Source organism: Mastigoproctus giganteus, chromosome 10, assembly GCF_048544385.1.
Source record: "Mastigoproctus giganteus isolate SK-2022 chromosome 10, ASM4854438v1, whole genome shotgun sequence".
NCBI classification, from domain to species: Eukaryota; Metazoa; Arthropoda; class Arachnida; order Uropygi; family Thelyphonidae; genus Mastigoproctus; species Mastigoproctus giganteus.
Window position 1 is genome coordinate 168,862,101 of NC_143584.1, and position 24,287 is coordinate 168,886,387.

The 24,287-nt window shown below is 35.9% G+C and overlaps 1 protein-coding gene across 1 annotated transcript in view; it reads right to left on the reverse strand.

Moving 5' to 3' along the window:
• LOC150079463 (uncharacterized) overlaps nucleotides 1-24,287 on the reverse strand; it is a 94,825-nt gene that overhangs the window by 13,231 nt on the left and 57,307 nt on the right. The window contains exons 3-4 of the mRNA XM_090382553.1: nucleotides 14,143-14,277; nucleotides 7,710-8,732 (exon numbers count right to left, since the gene is read on the reverse strand). Coding sequence (XP_090238679.1) covers nucleotides 7,710-8,732; nucleotides 14,143-14,277 — 1,158 coding nt within the window. The remainder of the gene's footprint in view (nucleotides 1-7,709; nucleotides 8,733-14,142; nucleotides 14,278-24,287) is intronic.

A 24,287-nucleotide genomic window follows, 5' to 3' on the forward strand; every position in this document is an offset into this window, starting at 1 on the left:
TTTTTACACTTGGGTACTTTTCTCGGCAAACATATTTCCAAAAGCCTTCCTCTGATGATCTGGCTTTCAGGAAAATATCGTTTCGCAATGTAATAATTTCATTTTCAAGTAATATTTTCCCCATGTCAAAAATCGCAGCAATTTTTTCTGCAATTTGTTTCGTATCTAAGTGGACATTAAATGGATAAGAAATATATTGAACAATGGCTTCAATTGTTTTAAAATCGCTGATCCTGGTTTCAAAATCATCCACAACATTCTCGATTTCAGAAACATATTTCTCACTATTAAATTCAAAAACAGGATATTTTTGCAAATGATCGAATTTTTTTTATTTGTCAAAAATTGATATTTATATGCAGAAATACTACTAATCATGTCACCCACATTTTTATTTTAACTTGTAATTCCAAATTCAGATCACTTAATTTACTGATAAAATCTGCCAAAACGCCAGATCACACAACCACTCCGTATCTTATAGCTGCTGATAATCATCTCCCCTTTGATCAAGAAATTTTTTAAATTTCACTCGGCAAATTTTGAAATCTTTGTAGAAACTTACTCCGACTCAGCCACCTCACATCTGTGGTAATATCACATCTAGTTCTTTTTCATCAAGTTGCATTTTGAAAAGTCTCCTTTGAAGAGATTGTCCTCTGATGGAATTCACAATTTCAAAAGCGATGTCCATAACACTTAGTATTTAATCTTTTGCTGGCTAACACTTGTTGGTGGATGATACAGTGTTAACTCAAAAAATCTGGGAATTCATCATCCTTTTGGCACAATGCGATGAATCCGTTAAGATGCCCCGTCATTGCTTTAGCTCCATCTGTTGTTACTGATACAAGCTTAAATAGTGGTAATTTAATTTTTTCAATAAAATGTTTGAATGAGTTAAAGATATCAAGACCTCTAGTTCTTTCTTTTAACAAAACCATACCCAGCAGTTCTTCTCTAGTGGCAGAATCATTGAAAAACATACCAAAAAAAAACAAGCAATTGAGCTGTATCAAGTACAGCTCAATTCTACAAGCCGACGTCTGTAGATTCATCCAGTTGTAAAGAAAAGGACACACAATCAGCAATACGAGCCTGCAATTGTTCACTCACATTTTTACTCATTTTTTCGATGCATCGCATCACAGTATTTCGAGATAATTGCAAATCTTGAAGGGCACTTTTAATTTCATTTTTGTTCTTAAAATTTTCGAAAAGAGAATCTGTTATTTCTAAAAATGCATCTTTGATGAATTGACCATCAGAAAATGATCTGCATTTTTTTGCAAGGTGACGACTCACTTTAAATACAGTTACTGCTTTAGGTTGTAAATTAGGTGTCATGAAGAAATTTTGTTGTGCAAATAATCTGGATTTAAGTTCTTCTAATTTATTTTTTCTAAGCTCACTTTCACTATTCGGTGGAAAATCCAATTGGTATTTACCATGGAGTGCATTGAAGTGCCTTTATAAATTTCCCTTTTTGGGTATAGCCACGGAAGCATTGCAAATCAAACAGCAACATTTTACTTTCACCATTACAAATATGGTTTTGTCTTGGTTTGACATGGTGGTGTCTGTGTAACACACAATGAGCAGTGTGTACTTCCGGAACCTTTTCCTTTAGAAGGGCAGCACTCCTCTGTAACAGCCAACCATTGCTGGTGCACCATCGGTAGCCACTGCAGTTATATTGCTGAGGGAAACTTTTTCTTAAAGTACTCTTCTAAACATTGTAAAATTGTCTCACATTTTCCATCAACTTTCATATACCTGGCAAATAAAAACTCATCAATGATACATTTTTGGCTTTGGCTATAACCATTAGAATATTTTAAATGCTGAAAGTTGAGTCATCAAGTTGGAGGGAGAATTTGCAATTTTGAAGATGAGACAAAAAAAAAAGGTTTTCTCCAATTCATCGGCCATCTCATCAATGCATCGTTGCACTGTATTCACACTTAATGGCAGGCATTTTAAAACAGGACAGGAATCCTGCTTCATAATCGTTTCAATCACCTCTTTAATTGCTGATATTATAATATCACCAACCAATGGCATACACTTTTCCTTTGTTTGCTATAAGAGAGATACTGAATGAAGCATTCAGCCCTTCATTATCAACATGAGCAGAGGCTTTAAAAAATTTATTTAAATTTGGCCAATTTCTGAAATTTTCCTTCAGCACCTTAAAAAAATTCAAGATCTTTGTTTTTAAATACAGATATATACAGTTATACCCAGATATTTATTAACAAATAAAGTACAAGTACAAAAAACCAGTAGCTTTCGGAACACGTGTCCCTTTATCAACTGATAAGTTAATATAAAATTTTGAATACACTACAAACAAAGTGTGGCACGTTAATCATGCGTCATTGTTGTAGCACGGACGTGTGCTGCCTTACGCCAGTGATCATCCATCAATAAAACGGTTGTCTCTAGGATGGGATGCAGACGCATGCCTTTCTGGCGATTTAATGCCTTAGGGTTGTTTATTATGTTTAGTGATTCTAGCCATAGGCGGTGGCGAAAGTGTCGCGCGTGGTCCACTATCTCAAAGTCGCGCTTGGGGTCAAGATCGTGGTTGGTAGCCCAAAAATGTTCTGCGAGCACGGACTGGTCAGTTTCGGCAAGCCGGATTGCTCTGTCGTGTTCCGTGAGGCGATCCTGGAGACGTCTCGATATCTCACCTACGTAGCAACTGTTACAGGCCTTACAGGTGATACGGTACACTACATTGCTGCGTAAGACAGGTGTGACAGGGGTCTTCATACTGGAGACAAGTGAACGTAGGTTCCTACCGGGTAATTGTACACATTTGATGTTGTAACTTCTAAGGATCTTCGAGATACGTCCTGACACTCCTGGATAGTACAGAATGTAGGCGGACGATATGCCGACTTGCTTCGGAGGTCTTGGGTTGAATGTAAGTTCTTCTGCCTGTAACAAGCATCTGTTTAGTACATGGGATGGATAACCGCATCTGGTTAGGTCCGCCTTCACACGGGAGATCTCGTTACGTCTAATTGTGTCGGTGCTGGAATGGCTCCAGGCCCTGGAGAATAGGGTGCGGGCAGTGCTATTGAGATGGCTTGGAGCGTGGCCGGACCCGTAGTTGGTGAATTGACCGCACCACATGGGTTTGCGGTATACTGAGGTCTCTAGACGTGGGCCTACGCGATGCACTAGTACGTCCAGAAACGGGAGCGAACCGTTCACCTCTGATTCTACGGTAAACTTGATGAAATTGGATAGGGAGTTGAGGTGTTCTAGTAGTACCATTTCAGAACCACGTGGTATTATGGTAAAAATATCGTCGACGTATCTACACCACGTTGTAATAGGTGTAGGTGGGTTCTGGTGTATCTGCTCCTCTAGATCTTCCATGGCGATGTTAGCTACTACGGAACTGACAGGGGCACCCATAGCAGTGCCATGTACTTGTTTGTAGAGTGAGTCTTCAAAGGTGAAGATGCTGCTAGAGAGGCATAGGTTGAGGCAGATTTGTACTTTATTTGTTAATAAATATCTGGGTATAACTGTATATATCTGTATTTGAAACTATGGACCCCAGTACTCCAGGCCCATTTGTCACTATCTTTGTTTTTCTTATCAGGATGAACCTGTTCAATGTATTCTTTCATCTTCAAAGGTGTCATGGCATCATTACTAAAAGTCTTTTCACAGAAGAGGCACATAGGCATTGTTTCTTTGTTAATCAAGTGCACAAATCCAAATTTAAAATACTCTTGTTAATATTGTCGACATTTTTTCTTAGATACAGTGTCAGCCATTGTACTTATTGGGGTTGTAGCTTAATTTATATTTTAGAGTAAGTGCAGATATGAAACATCCTGAAAAAAAGTAAATGGGTTTGATTAAGAGTATCTCTCAATTTAGTATTCAGAGTATAACAATATAACAGAAAACAAAGTAATGGTAAAGTTCTGGGGGAACTATATTAGATCACTAAATAAATTAAAAAATTAATTTAAATATTAAAAAAATACAATTTAGGGTTGTTCAAAAATTACTAAGCTTTCTCGATATTAGCTGTAGATATTTTATATTTTTGTATTAAAATCTTGGCTATTTCTTCTATTCTGGACTTGGCCTGAAATTTATGAATACAAGTAAAAATGTTTAATCGACCCCCAATCGACCAATGGAGGTCGATATTGACCACTATGGGGACCCCTGTATTAGATCTTGCAGTAATCTATGTTTATATTATTCATAAAAAAATATAAACAGGGAAATTACAAAGAGACTAAACCGAATCCAGCTGAAGAACAGATCATCTCGAAGGAAAAAACTTGTAGTACAACTTTTTAATGGTTATAGTCAAAAACTTCCCACCTTCTTTGATTCAAAACCAGGAGAACTTTAGTTCTTTTATAAGATATCCGATGCTATTTGGCCTTACTGATGCTCTAAACCAGTGTTTCCCAAACTCGGGGGGTCTGTAGACCAGTTCCAGGGGGTCTGCAGATGGTGGTCACTCACTCACTCTCACACACACACACACACACACACACACACACACACACACACACACACACCTGCATCACCTTAAAAAAAAGTAATATTTGTAGTGAAACGTATAAGATATTGTTTGATTAGTCATTTTGTTTGTTGCAAAGCAAAGGTATTGCGTCAGATAATGCTTCTATTGCATTGCATCAGCCGTTTTTATAAATATAGCATTAGAAGGGTATACACACTCATTAGTATCTTGTTTTGCAGAGGTGTAAGCATGGCTCCAGATGTTCAGTTGATACTAAGAAAAAGAAAAAGAAAAAAAAAAATGTAGCTGTTGCTGTCACAGGAAGGGCTTTCTACACTTGCTATCACTGATAAAATAGGCTGCCACCACTCCACAGTATCCCAGATGCTGAAATTAAAGCGTGAAACCAGTGATGTGAATACAAGACCTGGATCAGGTCGTAAGAGAGTGACTACACCTTCCCAAGGTCGATATTTGGTATGGCTATGCCTTCATAATCACTATGCTATGCTCCTGATCTAAAACTGAACTTTGAGATGGTCTCTGGTGTTGAAACAAGTGCACGAACTATCCGAAGCAATGGGACACGGTCATCTTTTCTGACAAATCAAAATTCAACCTGCATGGTTCGTACGAGAAGCAATATGTCAGAAGACAAAAATCGGAGGCATTTCATCCTGATTGCATAACACTGACTGTGAAGTTCCCTGCTGGTCAGATGGTCTGGGGATGCATAAGAAGCAAAGGGGTGGAGCAAATTAAGTTTATTAATGGAACGGTGATTGCAGAAACCTACAATGCTATCTTGGAGGAGTGCCTGAAACCCGTTATTAGGGATCACCACACAAACATCCAAAACTGCATTTTTCAACAGGACTCAGCACTTTGCCACACAGCAAAATTGGTAAGTTTTATGCTATTTAGATTTAATGAGTTTGTCTTCTTGTCTCACAAAGGCTTAAAACATACTTATACGAATATTTTCCCTCGTTTTTCTCCCTTAAGGTGCAGTCTCCTCAGGCATTACAGTGTTGGACTGGCCCGGCAACAGTTCAGATTTGAACCCTATTGAAAATTGCTGGTACATAATGTTGCCTAAAATTGATCACAAGTAAGATTAAGATGCAGGAGAGCATTGTAAGGTGTGGTACCACAAAATTGGGCAACCGTATATCCAGAAGTTGATTAACTCTATGCCAGATACCAAGACTGTAATTGCAGCTCGAGGAAGAACATCAAAATACTGAGGACTTTTGCTGATTTACAGTACATAATACTATTATGTTAACTTGTCATTTCAGTTTGTACACGTAATTGCAATTTGTAACATAATTGCAATGGACCTTGGATGATTGGAGACAGGTCTCCCGGTCTGACGAGTCCAGTTTCCAGTTATTTCGAGTGGACAGGAGGGTGCATATCTGGTAGAAACCGCACGAAGTTATGCACCGGTCACGTCAACAAGGAACAATTTCGGCAGGTGGATGGTCAGTAATGGTCTGGGGCATGTTCAACTGGCACACATTAAGACCTCTGGTATGTCTAGACATCTCTGAACAGGCCAGATTACGTGTCCATCATTGCAGACCATTTGCATCCCTTCATGGTCATCATGCACCCACAGGGCAACGTCAGAACATGGTTCGAAGGGCATTCTGCAGATTTTACCACCATGGAATGGCCTACCTGTTCACCTGACATCACCCCTGTGGAGCATCTTTGGGATTTTGTGGAAAGGTCCATTCAAGCTTTGGATCCTCCACCCAGGAATGCAACAGAATTGTGGAAAGCGGCGAAACAAGCATGGATGGAAATACCCGTGGAATGCTTAAGAATATCACTTATGTAAATCAATTACAGTTCCTGGCTTTTATAGAAGGACAAAAAAAGAGAAATAGTATCACCCATACCTCGCTGTTAAAATTAAAATGTCACTTTGTCGTTGCTGACACGCGTTGTTCACAAGTTCATCAAGATACAATAAGGTAAATTTGCAGAGCCACCAGTTTTAGACTCATTCCGTATGAATTAGCTAACATTATGCTGCTGACTACTACACAACAACCCTGTTGACTCACAACCGACCAATTGCACAAATTTTTCATTTACAATTGCTAAGTAGGCAGCAGAAAAGGAGAGGGAAAATCCTATCAGTATATGACTGATACATTCTCAGTTTAGTAAGCATAGGGTGAAGCTACTGGTAGCTGAAAGGCAGTTTGCCGGTGGATGCTTTGTAGTTTCTTTCTTTACCCTCACTGAATAATTTATGTTACCAGTTTTTCTCCATTACTCTAGTATTGCCAATTACAAGAGTTTTCCAGCCACTTTTTATAGATATCTTTAAATTACAGGTACCTCTCACCAATTGCAGAATTACACTTATTACTGATGAGGGATACCTATAGTAAAAAGAAGCAGATGAAATTCAATCAATAATACATATATAAACATAGATATCACTGAAAAGAAGAAAAAAAAATGACTAGTTTCATAATTTTTTTTTCTTTTTATTTCTTCCAATCTTTGATTTTGATTTTAACAATAATCTATTAACATTTGGTAATAAAAAAAAATAACAGGAAAAAATCATTTGTATACACATTTACTTACGTAGTTTTGCAATTTTTAGCAAAAATCTAAAATTAAAAAAATTAATTTCAGGTCATGCGGCAGGCAATCTGCAAACTCACCCACTAAGGGTTAATGGTAAAGAACCATATATGACATCTGATATTAGATATGATATTAATAGGAGGCACCTAAATCCTAGAAAGCCCTTTTTCTACAATTTTGAATAGTTGTTAGCAATACACTAATTGCTTCTTTAATAGAACTAAACATTACTAGCGTCAATCAACATACTGCAAGTCTACACCCACACTATCACACTAGTCATGTGACATCACAACAAAAGATACATCAGCAGCTGCTATAGCCAAATGATCAGGTGCATCAGGTGCATATGCATGCTTGAGTGACTGTGACTCCAGCCCACACAGCTACTAAATATGATGTTAGTGTATATTCTCTCTCTCTCTCTCTCTCTCTCTCTCTCTCTCTCTCTCTCTCTCTCAAATTCGTCAACATTGCTATAATTGTATGTGAGGGAAACATATCTGAAACATGAATTAAATTTAATTTTCATCAACAGTTTAGCATCCTTACAATGAATTAATAGCAAAATAAACATTACCAGTCAATGCTTGAATTGGAGGTGCACCTCTCACTGAAGAAACTCTTGTTGGAGGTGGTGGTGGTGATAATGCAACTTGCTGCATTGGTAATGATGTCCTTGTCTGGGAAGGTGGAGCTGGATGTCCAAGACGGTGAAACTGATGACAATGGGGAGGAGGTGGTGGGGGTGGGGGAGGGGGAGGTGCTGCTCCACGGACAGGGGGTGGAGGTGGCCTTACGTTCGGGGGTCGCGTTGCTACTCCTGATCCCACCCGTGACGGAGGGGGTGGAGGAGCAATAGTCATTTTGCAATGGGGAAAGTGATTTCCTGAGTGATTTAGTTGGTGCAAATTATTTGGTGCACTGTTATTCCGAGGAGGAGGTGGTGGTGGCCCACAACTTTTAACACCAAGTTTTGCAATGTCACTGTTCATATGATGATGATGGTGGTGGTGGTAATTCACTGAAATAGGTCCATTGCTTATGTCACCAACACCAAAACTTTGCCTTCGAATAAGACTGGGAGGCTTTGATGGTGGTGCTGGTGGGCCATTATGAGTTCCAGCAGATGTTTTAGGAGGTGGAGGAGGTTTTACATTGGGAGGTGGTCTTGCCGGACGAGTCTTTGGACCAAGACTAGTCTGAGAAACTGATCTTCTCACACCTGGTCTTGAAGGTGCTGATGTATTTCCTTGGTTCTGATCATTCACATCAGTAAGAGATTTTGATGAATCAAGCCCTAAATTCGGCTTCTGACTGATTGGAGGAGGCACTGGTGCTGGTCCTTTAACTGTAATGTCACTCGGAAATGGAAACCTCTTAACCCCTCCTGGTCCATAAGGATTTTTACTACTATTCACAGAATGTTCTAATCTACTTGGCGATGAAGTTTGTCGCAATTTAAATGCTGGACTAGGTGGATGAGAACGGCTAATGCCAATCTCACTTTGACTAACACTAGAGTGACTTTCTTCAAAGCTATTAAATAATCCAATGTGGTGGCTAGATGGAGGTGGTGGAGCAGTTCTCTCACTTCCAGAACCTGTGAAAAGAATACATTTTAATAATGAAATTTTCTGAATAAAATATTTTAAAATAATATTAAAGCCCAGTTAATTTATTATTATTTCAGTGCAATTTATGTTTTCAAATATGTTTTTTAAGTGAATAGTTATAAAAGAGGAAGTAAAAAAAAAAAAAACCTTAACATTTGTGGAGTTTTTTCTACAAGAAGTTTAGTTAGTTTATTGCACACTTTTTGGGTTGACGTTTTACATTTCTTGCCAAATCCTATCCTCACACAATAATAGGGCTAAGAACAAAGAGAAAAGCTACTATCCCTTGCAAATCCACTGAGAGATTGCTTATTTCAGCATTAGTAAATCAGAAAAGTCAGGCGATTCTCTCCTTTGCTTTCAGGTGATTCTCTCCTTTGCTTTCAGGCGATTCTCTCCTTTGCTTTTCGATAATGCAGGAAGAAAAATTACTCCATAACATCTTCAATTCTGATCTGGGAGTAGATAATTTATTGTTATGATTATGAGAAAGCCAAAGGGGCATTTTCAGTATGCTAAAAGGAACTAACCAAAAAAAGCAATAACTTACCTGGACAGATGGGATAGATTTGAGGGTTTACTTCATTATATCCGAACATTTCTTTCCCAGAAAGATTTCAAAGGGAGCTCAAAAAATATTTTTGTGAATTTAAATGTGAATATGATTTTAAATGGCAAAGAATAATTTTATAAATACTTGGAATGGGGAATGATATGGTTTGACAACTGCTGCATCCATTTCTTCAGACAATATTTCCGTGCAGATCACATTTTTATTATGTAGTAACATATAAAAATATCTTAAGTATCACTTTATAATATGTATTTTTTAAATAATTATTGTATTTAAATCAGTTATGAATACTGTCTTATAAATATGTATCTGACTGCACTATTATTATTATTATTATTATTATTATATAAAAAAAATAGGTCTTCTCAGCATTCTTAAGAAGAAGAGTAATGTTAACTTTCTATAGCTATGTCCAATGTAAATTTTCTGATACTGGAGGACAAACAGCATCTGATTAAAAGTGGCAGAAAGAGAGAACTTCTAGTCAATTGTTTTAACTAGTCAGTACTGTTAAAAAAAAAGATTTCTTCTGAAGTTTTGGGTGTTTCTACCTATGTAATCATTGTCTCCTGCTATGGACTCAGTGATTACATATGTGGAGCACACCAGCCAACTTTTAGGAACTAGAAACTGGAATGCTTACTACAGATCAATCTTTCAAGATGGAAAGAGCACTCCAGAATATTCCTCTAAATCTATTATGCATTATCGAAACAGTTATTTTTATCACTGCCTCTAGTTTTACATCCAGAGATAAAACACATCATACAAAAAATCTCAGCCAGAATCATTAATAAGTCAATTTTTAAATGAAAAATTAAGTACTTGATGTATAAATGCAAAAGACTAACATTATAAATCGGGATATCATAAGAACAAGGATAAAAGAATAATAGAATAAATCAGAAGTGATATGGATAAGAGTTGTCTGTTTTTATTAATTCGGGTATATGTAAATCACACTCAGACCTGGACGAGTTTTATTTTTTCTCCTTACTGTCCCTTGATTCTTTTGAAAGAAAAACTGAACAAAGTGATATAAATAAAAAATATCACCAGGAAGGGAAGAGAATTTATTGATTAAATAAACTAACCACCGAATGTCAAACTGGAACCTTATTTTGATCTTTATAACTAGCCTATGGAATCTGCAATCCACCACTTTGATTATAATTATCAGAGACAAGTCAATCACAGAATCCTGCATACCTCCAGGTAAAGTAAAAGGATTACTTTGCATGTATTGCAAAAGTATACTAAATGAGTAATCACAGTAGCATTAACATTTATAATACACGTTTTCAAATATCTTTTCATACAGTAGAATTTTCAAAAACATCCAGGGCAGGTGGAAAATAAATTTGCCCAAATAACTGAAACTCCAGATAATCCACAAAATGAAAGAAAAACTAATAAAAGCAACAAAAATGTAATTTATATAGATACTGTATTCGTATTAACAAAGATAAATTAAAAATGAGAAGATTTAGCAAAATTTAATATGAAAATAATTTTTTGAAAAAGGAAAACAAATTCTGCTTTTTCACTTGATTTACCTTTCAGTGGATGGTATTGCATAAATTTCAAAGCATCATCTTGTCAGCAAGAGCACAGTCTCCTTGTTATTCTGTTAAGTTGACACTTTAGCACCTATCATGTTTATTGATGAGCTGAATTTTTTGCTCAACAGAAAGAGCAACCAACCCTTCTCCATTTTAATATGGATTCACAAAGATATAATTTAAAAAAATAAGAAAAAAACTGAGAAATTTTAAAATTAACCACATAGTTGTAAAGGAACATTAGAGAATGTAAATAACAATGCCCGTAATGGATATCACACATTTTTGTTATCCGACTTAGACTTCCATTGGTGTTGCAAAAACTCCAGTTAAACCACAACTGGGATATACAAGAATACACAGAGATACAACAGTTATATCAACTTGTTAATAATAAGAAAAATTAATGCATACCATTATGAAATATAACAAACCACATTTTACAGTTATTTGCTGTTCTGAAAGTACTTTATTCTCTCCTACCCAACTATTTCATTGGGGTGTGGTGTGTACTGGATATTATTGAGGGAAAAAAAAAACTTGAAAATGTATATACATAAAATGTTAAAAAAAAAAAGTCAAAATGATCAATGCTACTCACAAAAATAAAAAATTGAAAACCAACTAAACACAGCGTACCTCTCAAAATATGCTAATACATGATGCATTTCTCCACTTACTAACTTAATGTACACCACTTTAAATAAGGAAGTAGCAGTAACCTTCATCCCCTCCAATCAGAAAAGCTACATTAAGAGTTTTTGCAAAGCAAAAAATCTCATTTTTCAGCATTTTAAAATTGAAATACAGGCAACCCCATATAACACGGTACTTCTACAACACGGTTTCGTCCTGATACAATTGATAAATTGCGGCAATAATCACAAACACGGCACTTATATAACACTGTTTCGCTCTAACACGGTTAGAGTTTCAATAAACCTCCCATAATAGGGTATTTTTGAGCTTTTGCATGGGGAAAACCCTACTATTATGTTGGATGTAATTTTTCAACATTTCCACTCTTTTTGAATCCTCACTGTTGACTCGCTAGTCAAAAAAAATTGAGAAATCCCTGTATTCTGTTTTGTTGGTAAATCCCCATGTTACATTCTGTGCTATTGAACTTGTGGAAAAATCTAGATTTCAAAGTTTTATTACTATTGGATAGTAACACCAGGCCATCCAAAAGATTTAAGTCATCGAAAACGTTGAAGTTATGTTCCTAACACCACAAAACTGTCAACAGGTGTATGCTGTGTTGGAAAAATGTATGGCCAGAGTCAGTTCATTCAGGAAATATGGGTGCCTCCATAGCCAGGTGGGCAGGAGCAGCAGTGCATAGCACACGTTTCTTGATTAGACCGGGGTTCGAGCCCGTGACCATCAAATACGGAGGATGCAGAAAGGTCAGGGAATGACCACCGCATATCCCTGGAGCAATAGGCCTTAGTTGCTAATGTTCCTAAAAACCAAAACAACAACAGGAAATATGGTCCAACCAGCAGAAAACGGAATCGGTGCGATAGTATAACTTGCTACAGAGGCCTGACGTAGCCGAGTGGTCAGGAGCGAAAGTGCATAGCACGCGTTCCTTGAGTGGACCGGGGTTCAATCCTGTGACTACTAAATACGATAAATATTTGTATTGACGATTTATTGTAAACTCTAATAACTTGGTTGTCGTGCCGGAGTATAAACAGAAAATTTATATTTAAGGCCTGACGTAGCCCAGTGGTCAGGAGCGAGAGTGCATAGCACACGTTCCTTGAGTAAACCGGGGTTCAAGCCCCTGACTACTAAATATGATAAATATTTGTATTGATGATTTATTGTAAACTCTACCGACTTGGTTGTCGTGCTGGAGTATAAACAGAACAATTTATTTATTTACATTTTGATATGACTACCGAAGCCCTCATGGGTAGCATAGTTGATAAAATCGCCCTCCTCCCCACACTGGGTGGAAAAGACCTGAATTCGAATCCTGTAAATGACGGGAGGAATTTTTATGGGTCTTTTTCACAATGTGGCTGAGTTTGTCGAGTTCAGGTGAGGGTAGCATGGTTCTTCCCCCCCCCAATGGTACTTTGGTAAATGACCAATGAAAGCTTTTGCTAACCATATGCATTTGTTTATGTCAGGATTAAAGTGAGAGCAAAACCTTGGGCATTCCCCAAAGTTTCTTCCAAATTAATAATAACACTTGGTTAATTTGGTTGTTAACAGCATTATTATTATTATTAATATGCACCATAAAATGCTATGGTGCATGTCATTATGAAATTCAAATTCTGTGTTTAAGTTATTTGCTTCATATATACCATAAAAAATTAATGATTCTGGCATGTAAAAATGCCAAAATGATACTTCTTAAAAAAACATTAAAATTAAAATAAACCTAATAAAAGAAATTATTTCTTGTTATCTATTTATTAATCATGAATTATTACAATTTTTTCATTATAATCTATTATAGAAGAAATGTGAAATGTTATTTTTCAACTCTTATTAAAATCCAGGAGGAAATAAGTAGAGTAGTATTGCTAATTGTTGAATGAATATTATGTTGTGAAGTATAATGCAGTGAATTGAAAATAATTACTTTTTATTAGTTAATAACTTAGTGCACTTGTATTAATTTTAGTAAAGACTTACTTATAGTACGTTATTTCTTCATTAAAATTTATAGCTTATATTTTAACTTAATGCATTAATAACACTGGTCAAGATAATTAGTTATTTACTTCTATTAATTTATTATATTAATTAATTTTCACTTTTATTAATCACAGAAAAAGAAAAAAAAAGTCAATTAATTTAAGAAATAAAAATCAAACATGCCTGGAATTTAACACTATGTACATTGCTGAAACTTCTTTATCATATATCACACATATATTGGCATTAATAAGCTCCTTATAAATGAAATGTGTTTATTATAAGGAGCTTATAACTGAAACACATTATTACTTATAACTCGTTATAACTGAATTAATATGACAGATTTAGGTATAAGGAGCTTACTAACATATGAATGTAAAATTTATATACAACAGTTTATTTTTTATTATAAGCAAAGCATAAAATTTCTTTATACAGAAAAAAAAAAAAAAAAAACACGTTTGGTGGCACCAGGTGTGGATCAGTGAGGGAGAGGTACTGATTTCAAAAGTTCTGGATCTACCCCTAAGTGGCACATGGAAAGTTTCCAACATTATGTGATTCACTGTTAATTTAATCGAAAACATTTCAACATACCTAATCTTAGAGCCACAGGTCGCAACTTGGGTATTCCATGAGCAAAAAGTCCTCCTGGGGGTATTAATGGAGTGGGACCATTTGTAGGATTTGATGCACTTCCTGAAACATGACCTCCTGCACCTTGCCTAGAGCCTAAATACAAGTAAGCATTATTATATGAAGCATTTATATTTAAAACAATTTACAAAATAAATAAAAGTAAAAATTAAGTGTTTTTGAACTATAAATATATTACTTATTTTAAACAACAGATGAAACACTGTTAAGATGGTGTAAAAAATACAAACGTTGAAATTCTGTGATTTAAAAAAAAAAAAAAAAGTGCCACTTGCAAGGTTTAAATTATCTTAGAAAAAGTCCTGATCGCATTTAAATTTGCTCTAATTGGTTGCAGTGGTTTCTCTGCATAATTAAAAACTAGTTTCTCTATATAATTAAATCGTTCAAAAGATTATTTTTTTGTTAAATAAAGTGTTCACTTAAGAACAGTATCCAATAAACAGCAGTACAAAAATGAAATAACTATCTTCTAATGTATCTATAGAACACATGATTCAAATGCTAGTAATCAGCAGTTGACAAAATATATATTTCTCTGTATAGTTAAACTGGGTTACTTCATGAAATTAAACTGGACATTGAAAGTAAAATAATGTATTTCAAGTATGATATAGTATTTAAAAATTGTGCATTATAATGTTCTTACATATCATTGTTTCTAGCCATCAGGATGGATACATAAGCCTTTTTCTTGTTTATGTAGTTTCTTTGTTTATATTTCCCTGATCTCAGCATGGAGTCTAGCTGCATGTATGATTTTTTTTACTTTTAATGTCCAGTTAGATTTTTCAAAAAATAAATAATAAACAAAATAAAAGTTTAACTAATATAGAAAAGTTCTGTTTTTTTTTTTTTTTTTAACAAATCAAATAACTACACATTCATCCAAACATGTATTAATATGACACTTATATAATAATGAATCCAAAAGTATAAATTAAAAAAAATTATTCAATTCAAAATATTCATCAATATGCAACTATAAATAAATACTTATCACACATAGCAGGAGTAATTCTGAAATGCTAATGACCGGAGAACTTCAATAATTGGGGAAAAAAGGTTAGGGAACATATTCATTAACTTATTTTACTGCAACAGACATTTCAGAAGCTAGTGAAATGAGGAATGAAAGAATAGTAACACCACTGTCATAAGCAATTACAGCATAATCTTTTGGTAATTCATCACTAGTGGGATCCCTCAACAAATTGATGAATATGACAAATTAAAAAGGAGTAGAAAGGTATACCATATAAACCAACAAAAGGGCAATTATGACTTGGAAGGAGAAAAAAATTAAATAAGCAAGGCAAATTACTAAGATTATACTGTGTTCACTAACACCTGTCTAATTTGATATTTTTCATATTCCAAATAATTTGTAAAATAATGAGTATACCTCAATATAGTACGCAGAACACTTCCGTATATTACTCTCCAGATTTTTTTCTTTTTAATTTCTGGAGAGTAATATACGGAAGTGTTCTACGTACTATACTGAGGTATACTCCTCTTATTATTTTACAAATATGGTATTGATATCAACGTAGAACATATTGAGCATCACAGCTCTGGTTCATACTATATATTTGAAATAAGGAATTATTAGTTATCTGTCAAAAAAAAAAAAAAAAATCCGCCCCCCCCTCTTTTCTTTAACTGCCTCTAACTCTGACTTTACCATGGCATTCTGAATTTCCTGTCTTTATAGATCTTCCCCCCATGTACCTGCTCTACAACTGCTAAAATTTTCTTTGGCATGAGCTGCAAAACATATGTAGGGAGATTTGTAATTTTATTTCATGTTTGTCATTCTTCATCTAGTAATGTCAGCAATCAAGGATGCTATTTAACTTCTGACAAGTTTTCTATATTTAATGATTGCTAGAAAATATCAGAGCTTTTAAATTTTTGTCAATTTTAATACTTTTTTTTTTATACTCTCTTATTTTTGATTACTCAATACAAGATCACTTCCAATCTCAATCTCCTGAGCATCCTTGTATCTGCAGCTAGTTGTTTTAAGATCCTTTTCCATAATGTTACAGTCAATGTTATGGTTCAATAATATTACAGTTACGGCTTTCGTAATATCATGTTCAATCTACAAACATGAAGCTACCTTGAAGCACTTGTAATGGCTTGTAGTAACCTTTTAACCATTATTTTTAGGTTTACCTTTTTTATCAAGTTTTCTAAAATACTTCTATAAGTGTAACTGTCATTTCCTATCCTGGTAACTTTCAGATGTTTGGGCATCATGCAACAAGGAAAAGTTCAGATCAATGCCAAATTCTCATTTGCTGCTGCTGATTATGTGTGTAATTCAAATCAATTAAGACCATGAGGCAACACTATTTTCTGTCTGTAAGTTGCATATATTCCATAAGTTTGCCTGCTTTAATGGATGAGAAATTTGTGCAACTCTCACCCAAGACCACCTCAACTATAATGTAAAAAAAAGTCCACAAAAATTTCTTTTGTCTAAGCAGATCACCAAAAATTTCAGCATATCTTCTGCTGGCACATGCAACTCTTGTTAGTAGCATGCCTTCTGATGTGAAAAAAAAATTAACTTCATAATCAATATGAAAAATCAGAAATGAAGCAAAATAGAGTATAAAACACAAATTACACAGTTATGTAAAATCAGTTTAAACAGAAAACTCTCAGAAATTAAACAAAAACACAGTTTAAATCCCATTAGTGAACCCCTTGTGACTGATTCAGTTATAAGGAACTTACTACACCATTAAGTTTATTTTATGAATATAAAAATAATTTATTTTTTATTATAAGCACTCAGTATAAAATTTCCTTACACAACAGTAAAAAAAAAAAAAAAAAAAAAAATGGTGACATGGTGTGGATCTGTGTGAGGGAGGGGAGAGGTACCAATTTCATAAGTTCTGGATCCAACATAATGTGACTCACTGTAGAAAAAGGCTGGCCACACCCAAATTAAACCCACATTTCACATTCTCTATATACCTACATTTACATGTTTAGCAGTGCTAAACACAATAACTTTTTAAATTTCGTAAAGTTTTTTCATAGGCACTAGAAAAGTAATTCATAAGCACTCAAAAAAAAAAAAAAAAAAAAGCTACCATCATATTTTTTATTGTTACTTAGAGTAAATATTTTCAAGAAAGGCTGAGTGCTTCAACTTTATTGCGTATTCAAGAGTAGGAAAAGGAACCAAATAATACTTCCCGCTCAATTGTTTATGAGCCTTAATGGCCCCATTTATAAAGTTGGATTCAAAGTTATTTGGACTCATGTAGCAGTGTTTCTTTTTTAAATTTTCTATCCAAGTCCGTTAGCAGGATCATGATTAAGTATAGTATATGACTCTTTATCCTGAAATAAAAGTTTTGCATCTTTTGAAAGTAGTCAGGTGTTCGGAATGATGACTGCTCTTTGATTTACTAATGTGGTTGCTCTGGTCTAATTTGAAGGCTGATTTAAAATATGACTTAAAAATCAAAACTTTTTTTACTATATGTATGCTGTCCAGTTCCAAAACATTTATGGTTTGGCATCTTATAATGGTGTGGAGGATGACACTAAGGTGAGCAAGATAACTGAAAATGAGGGGCCCTTATGTTGTAAAAACAAGAGAGCCCTTTGGTCAGAACCACTATGATGAGGAAATAAAAAACATTTATGAGGATTATATAGCACACTTTTTACAACAGGCAACAGTTTATCTTTTGTAAAATTAATGTTGTTATTATTTTCCATTTTAAAGTTATTTAATATCACCTTTTTTTATGTTGTAACTGGTCTATCCAAAATTTTTAACAACCACTGAACAACATTCCCAGAAAGAGGTTGATATGTGCATGGTTTACATGACAGAGAAGCTGCAAGAGTGTTATTTAATCACTGTAATCAATTATATATCATTTGTACTTCTCATAATACCCGATTTCATTTAATAAGCTAAAATATGTTTGGCATAAATGTCTTCCAAACAAGCTCCCGTTCTGCTGACTATTTTTTTTGCAATTAGATAACCAGTTTTCCTCTCTGAATACTCATTATGAGTGATGGTAGATGGCACATTTTCTAACTTTTCACTAATGCTGGTGTTCCCCAAGGTTCTGTCTCCTCCTACTCTTGTATGGGGGGGCAGGAACTGAAAAAGTTTAGTCTAATATAGATCACAAAGGTTTTGTGAAAGACAATATTGGCAATCTGTGCTGACTCTACTCTTATATGTTCACAGAAAATTTCAGATTTGTGACTAGATTCTTCTCCTTTACAGAAGGAGTTGAAGTGTGGATGGTAAATGAAGATGGAGAATGCTGAGAGAATCAAGCACTGTGTAGTTATTGAGTACCTTCATTTAAAGGGAATATTGCTGAAAGAAATTCATGAAGACAGGAAGCATGCAAACATTAGAAGAATCCTGTCCTTAATACGCCGGTCAGAAACTGGGTTGCAGACTTCAAGTGTAGACAAAACAGAGTTGAAGACGTGCCCTGCAGTGGAAGTTCTTTTACTGTGCCAACACCTGCAAACATGGATACCATTCGTGACTTGCTCATGAATGGTATCCACATTTGCCACTGAAGCACACTGAGACAAATTCAACATCTCCCATGAGCAAGTTCACAATATATGCATGTGGTGTATGTTTTAGGAATGAAGGTTTCTTCTAGGTGAGTCCTTAAATCACTGAATGCAGATTACAAGTGGGAAAGAGTGAGATGTTGTCATGAGATTGTACAGCATGTTGGAGCAAATAAAGCTCAGTTTTGGGGGTGGTTTGTCACTATGGATGAATCGTGGGTGCACTTTGACCCTGAAACAAAATAACAATCAAAACAGTGGAAGCATCCTTCTTTTTCTCTTCCTAAAAAGAGAAGTCTAGAAGTCGGCTGGGAAACTCATCGCATTGGTAACTGTGATCACTTCTTCATCCCAGAGGATGCAGAAATGATCACAATTGATTTCCTGGAATGAGGTGCCACTATCAATGCCAAGTATTATTCTAACCTGCTGAGACATTCCTACGAGGAATTGGCTGAAGGAGTCATCTTGCTTCAACACAATGCACTGGTGCATACAGCATTTGTGACTCAGGCAACACTGCATGACTGTGGGTTCAAGCTATTACAGCATCCACCCTACTCACCAGATTTGGCTCCAACAGACTATTTTCTATCCAAATCTCAAAAAGGACAGAAATTCAACAGTGACAATGTTGTGATGGATGCAGTCAACAACTGGTTTGTCGACTGCATTGTCTGAATTTTATTTGAGTTTGTTACAAAAGCTAGTGGAGCGTGCCAGAAAGCATTTTGACTTGGGTGGTGGGGGCTCTGTAGAAAATTAAATGGGTTTTTACAACTTTCCAGCATTCCTTCTATGAGAGGCTAAGGGCTTTTCAATCTCCCCCCCCATGTATGTTAATGGTCTTCTTCCATGAACTGGAAATTCTATCCATAGTTTTGCACAGTACATTCCACCTTTCAGTTTGAGAAACCTTGCCATACACAAACAGATTCAACTTCTCAAATTTGCATCACAAATTCCTTAAATGTTGATCTCTAAGTAATTCTCCCATAGAGTAAAGAAAACTTAGCTAACTTTAATCCTTCTAAAGTTCAGACTTGTCTTATTTTTCTTACAAAGAAGACTGCTGCTCATATGCTCATCTTCAGTGACATTCAGATTTCCAGACAAAATCACATATATCTTATAGGATTACTCTACTCTCGCTCGCTCGCTCGCTCTCGCTCTCTCTCTCTCTCTCTCCATGAGTACATTACAAGTATTGCATCCTCTGCCAAAAAAAAAAAAAAAAAGGGGAAAAAAAAAAGGGGTTTTATTTTTTGCTCTAGTGCTACTTTTCAAAACAACTACTCACTCTGTACAAATATCAAACATTGTTCCTACGTCTTGGGTGACCCTCAAAACCTCTCCGAAGGCTCCTGATTCCATTCAAAAGAGGGCAGTCATGTTAACTAATGATCCATTGCTTACAAAGTGCCTCTACTTCCAGTCCCAGATTCAGTTTCTGCTGCATAACTTTCTGTAAATACCCCCATTGGCACTTTTATTCTGCACTGGCATCTGTAATTCCCCCATTCTCTTCAAAACCAGTCCAAACATATGCCACAACTAGCCAACAACCATTCACTGTCCAACTCCAAATTCACAGAACCAACTTTTCCTCATTTATCCCTTTTACTTTCATTCTATGGAACAACCTTCACACACATTTTCCAAAATTTACAATCTACAAAAATTCAAGTCTAATGTCAATAAGTATTGTCATGTCTTCTCAGCCTTTGACCTATACACAATACATAATTCTAATACCTTTCATGTACTTATCTAAATTAAATAAAGTGGGAATAGACAGTAATAACTATTTTAAAATTTTAATGTGATAACACTATGTGTTAAGAAGCTACTACTATTTATAAATCTTAATTACAAAAAATTAATTTTATTCTGATAGGGCACTTCATGTGCCTTTCTGTTTCTGTGAATTTATTTCTGGCATGAATTTTATTTTGGGGCATTTCTTAATCATGCAATATTCCAGTAAAATAAAATTAGTACATTAAGTTTCTAAACTAGAAGAATAGGTTAGTAACTTAATATAATAATATTTATAAATAGTTGGCATTAGCAGAGACATATGATACTACGAAGCAAGCTTATATAGCATAAGCAAAAAATAAAAATAATCCCATTTCACATATCCATTTGCATTAAGCAAGCTTATATAGCTAAGCAAAAAAAATAATAATAATAATAATAATTATCCCATTTCACATATCTATTTGCTCTAAACGTTTGTCCAGTTCTCCATTAAGTTTATTTAAGCCATCAACTTCCACAACGGCAGACTGAACTTTGTTCCAGCAATCAACTACCCACTGGCCAAAGGCAAATTTCCACACATCTATTCTAAAATAGCCTTTCCTCAATATGAATTTATGCCTCCATTAGGTTTGTATTCTGAGCAAGAGGAAGAATCCCATCAGCATTGAGCCTGCTCAAACCATTCAAGGCCTTAATACAGCTCAATCAGATCACCTTGCAGGTGCCTAGTCTCCAGACAATGCAATTTACAGAACTTAAGTCTTTCTTGGTAAGAGGATCTCTTCATTCCCCTCACCCATCTTGTTGCCTTCTCTGTAATCGTTTTAGCAACTCTACATCCTTCCTAAAATGAGGCCTCCAGACCCATCTGCAGTATTCAAGGGCACAGACTGACCACTGCCTTATACAAAGGGATAATTACTTCTCCTTATCCTTACTAGCAAAATTCCTGTATATCACTGACCTGCTCTGGCAGCCTGTCTGCACTGCTCAGAAAATTTCATATCTGACTGAACAATTACACCCAGGTCTTTTTAATTTTCTATCATCCTATGTGTAGTACCACACAGTTGGTACATTTCTCTGGGGTTGCTTCTACCCATACGCAGTACTTTGCATTTTTCACTTTTCAGCCCATCTACCCAACTTTTCTAGATCCTGTTGCAGTAGCATACTGTCATTAACAACTCTGTAAACTTTTGTATCATCTGAAAACTTGGATATTAAGCCTGCTATACCTTCATCAATATCACTGATAAATATAGAAAACAACACTGGGCAACACACCGAACACTGGGGAACACCACTAATAACATTAGTCCGTGAAGAGCAGTGTCCATTGATTGAACGGACACTGCTCTTCACGGACCCACTCAACTGACCTTTCATCCAGCAACTTGCCATTAATGCCATACTGCTGCAATATGTACAGCAGTCTTCCATGTGCAACAGTATCAAAATATTTCCTGAAATCCAAGTATGTGATATTAAAATTATTTTTTGCATCCAGTTCCTTTGTGACCACATCATAGTATCCAATCAAATTGGTCAGACAAGACTTCCCCTTAAACCCATGCTGTGTCTGAATTATTACTGCAGTCTTGTCTAGATGATCCTGCAATGCTTCTTCAACCAGTGACTCCATTATTTTCACTGGAACAAAGTCAAACTAGCAGGTCTGTAATTACTCGTGTCACCCTTTGATCCCCCTTTGTGAACAGGGGATACACTTGCACATCTCCAGTCTGTGGATGCTCTTATAATTATGGCTAAGGGTTTGCTTACTTCCTATGCTGCCTCCTTTAATATAACTGAATAGATCTCATCCACTCCAGGTGCCTTTCTTGTGTTTAATTTAAACAATTTCTCCTCCACTTTGCTCTCAGTTATTACAAAATCATTTAGCTCCCTGCCAGAGTTCGATAAACTTCTGGCATACCCCTCCCTGAATATCTCACGTGTGAATGTAGATGAAAAATACTCATTCGGTTTGTTTGCTATCTGAGCAGGATCATCAACAGTCGAACTATCGATATCAAGTGGACCAATCCGATTCATCCCCTTCCTTCTAGAGTTTAAGTAAGTAAAGAAGCCTTTGCTGTTTTTCTTTGCAGCCTTTGCCAAAGATTTTTCAAATCGGCCTTCGCTTGCCTAACCTCCTTTGTGACTTGATTATAGGCTAGCTTGTATTTACCATAGGTTTCTGTATCGCCTAATAATTTATGACAATCCTGTGCATTTTTATTCTCTGCCATGAGTTGTTGTTGTTATTTGGTTTTTAGGAGCATTAGCAACTAAGGCCATATTGCTCCAGGGATATGCGGTGGTCATTCCCTGACCTTTCTGCATCCTCCGTATTTGGTGGTCACAGGTTTGAACCCCGGTCTAATCAAGAAGCGTGTGCTAAGCACTGCTGCTCCTGCCCACGTGGCTACGGAGGCGCCTCTGCCACGAGTCTCATTACTTCACCTGACATCCATTTAGGCCTAAGTCTTGAAGATTATTTCTTAGTTGGTTTGAAAAGCCTAGTAGCTTACAAGGTTAATTCCTTGAAGGCTTTGCATTTAGAATTTGCTGTTGGTAACATCATCAGAAGGTCCCACTGTTTAGAATTTAAAAATTGCCTGAAACTACTGTAGTCACCTTTACAAAAGCAAAAACCCTCTCCTTTAGCCCTGATGGCAGCTACATTTTTAAGTTGTTGTTGTTATTTGGTTTTTAGGAGCATTAGCAACTAAGGCCATATTGCTCCGGGATATGCAGTGGTCATTCCCTGACCTTTCCGCATCCTCCATATTTGGAGGTGACGGGCTCGAACCCCGGTCTAATCAAGAAGCATGTGCTACGCACCGCTCCTTCCCACCTGTCTACAGAGGCGCCTACATTTTTAAGTAAATCCCAAATCAGTACACTGTGATCACTGCCACCTAGTGGTTCCTCTACCTGCAAATTCTTAATTCAAGAATAATCACTGCTGATAATCAGATCAAGAGTATTACTCCCTCTGGTTGCCTCTCGAACGTGCTGCCATAGAAAACAATCATCCAATAAATCCATAAAAGTCTTGCTAGTGTACAAGTAACCAAATAACAAGTTCTAGTAGTATCTCTTTAAATATTTAGTTTTATTTCAAAAAAATTTTAAAGTTTTTTTTTTTATCATATGTATTGTTTATTTATACCAGTTTACATTAATTTAAATAAACAGTTTCACTGTCCCACCCCACCCAGAAATTGCAATTAGTCCCTTTATATATATATATATATACAGGGTGTTTCAGTTAAACGTTTCAGAACTTCTAAGAGGGGTAGGGTACATCCTGACAACTCGAAATCATATAGCAATGTGGGGTCGGAAATGCTTTCCTGAAGCGGTGTTGTACACAGAAGCACCATAAAGAAAAGAGACCGTAAGTGAGAAATCGTTTTAATAATACATGAAAATAAGCAAAAGGTACATGGATTAAAGTAAGTGTTCGAAGTTTCTTCCACAGGCTACAATGCACGCCTCACATCTCCGACGCATGGACATCCGAACATTCTGGAATACTCCAGGCGAATTTCTTCGGCAGCTACTGCGATTCTTGCAATCCAACTCCTCAGCATTGTCAACAGGGGTGTCATAAACTAGCGATTTCATATGACCCCAGAAATAAAAATCAAGACATGATAGGTCGGGTGACTGAGCAGGCCAACGCACGGGACCACCACGTCCGATCCACTGTTGACCAA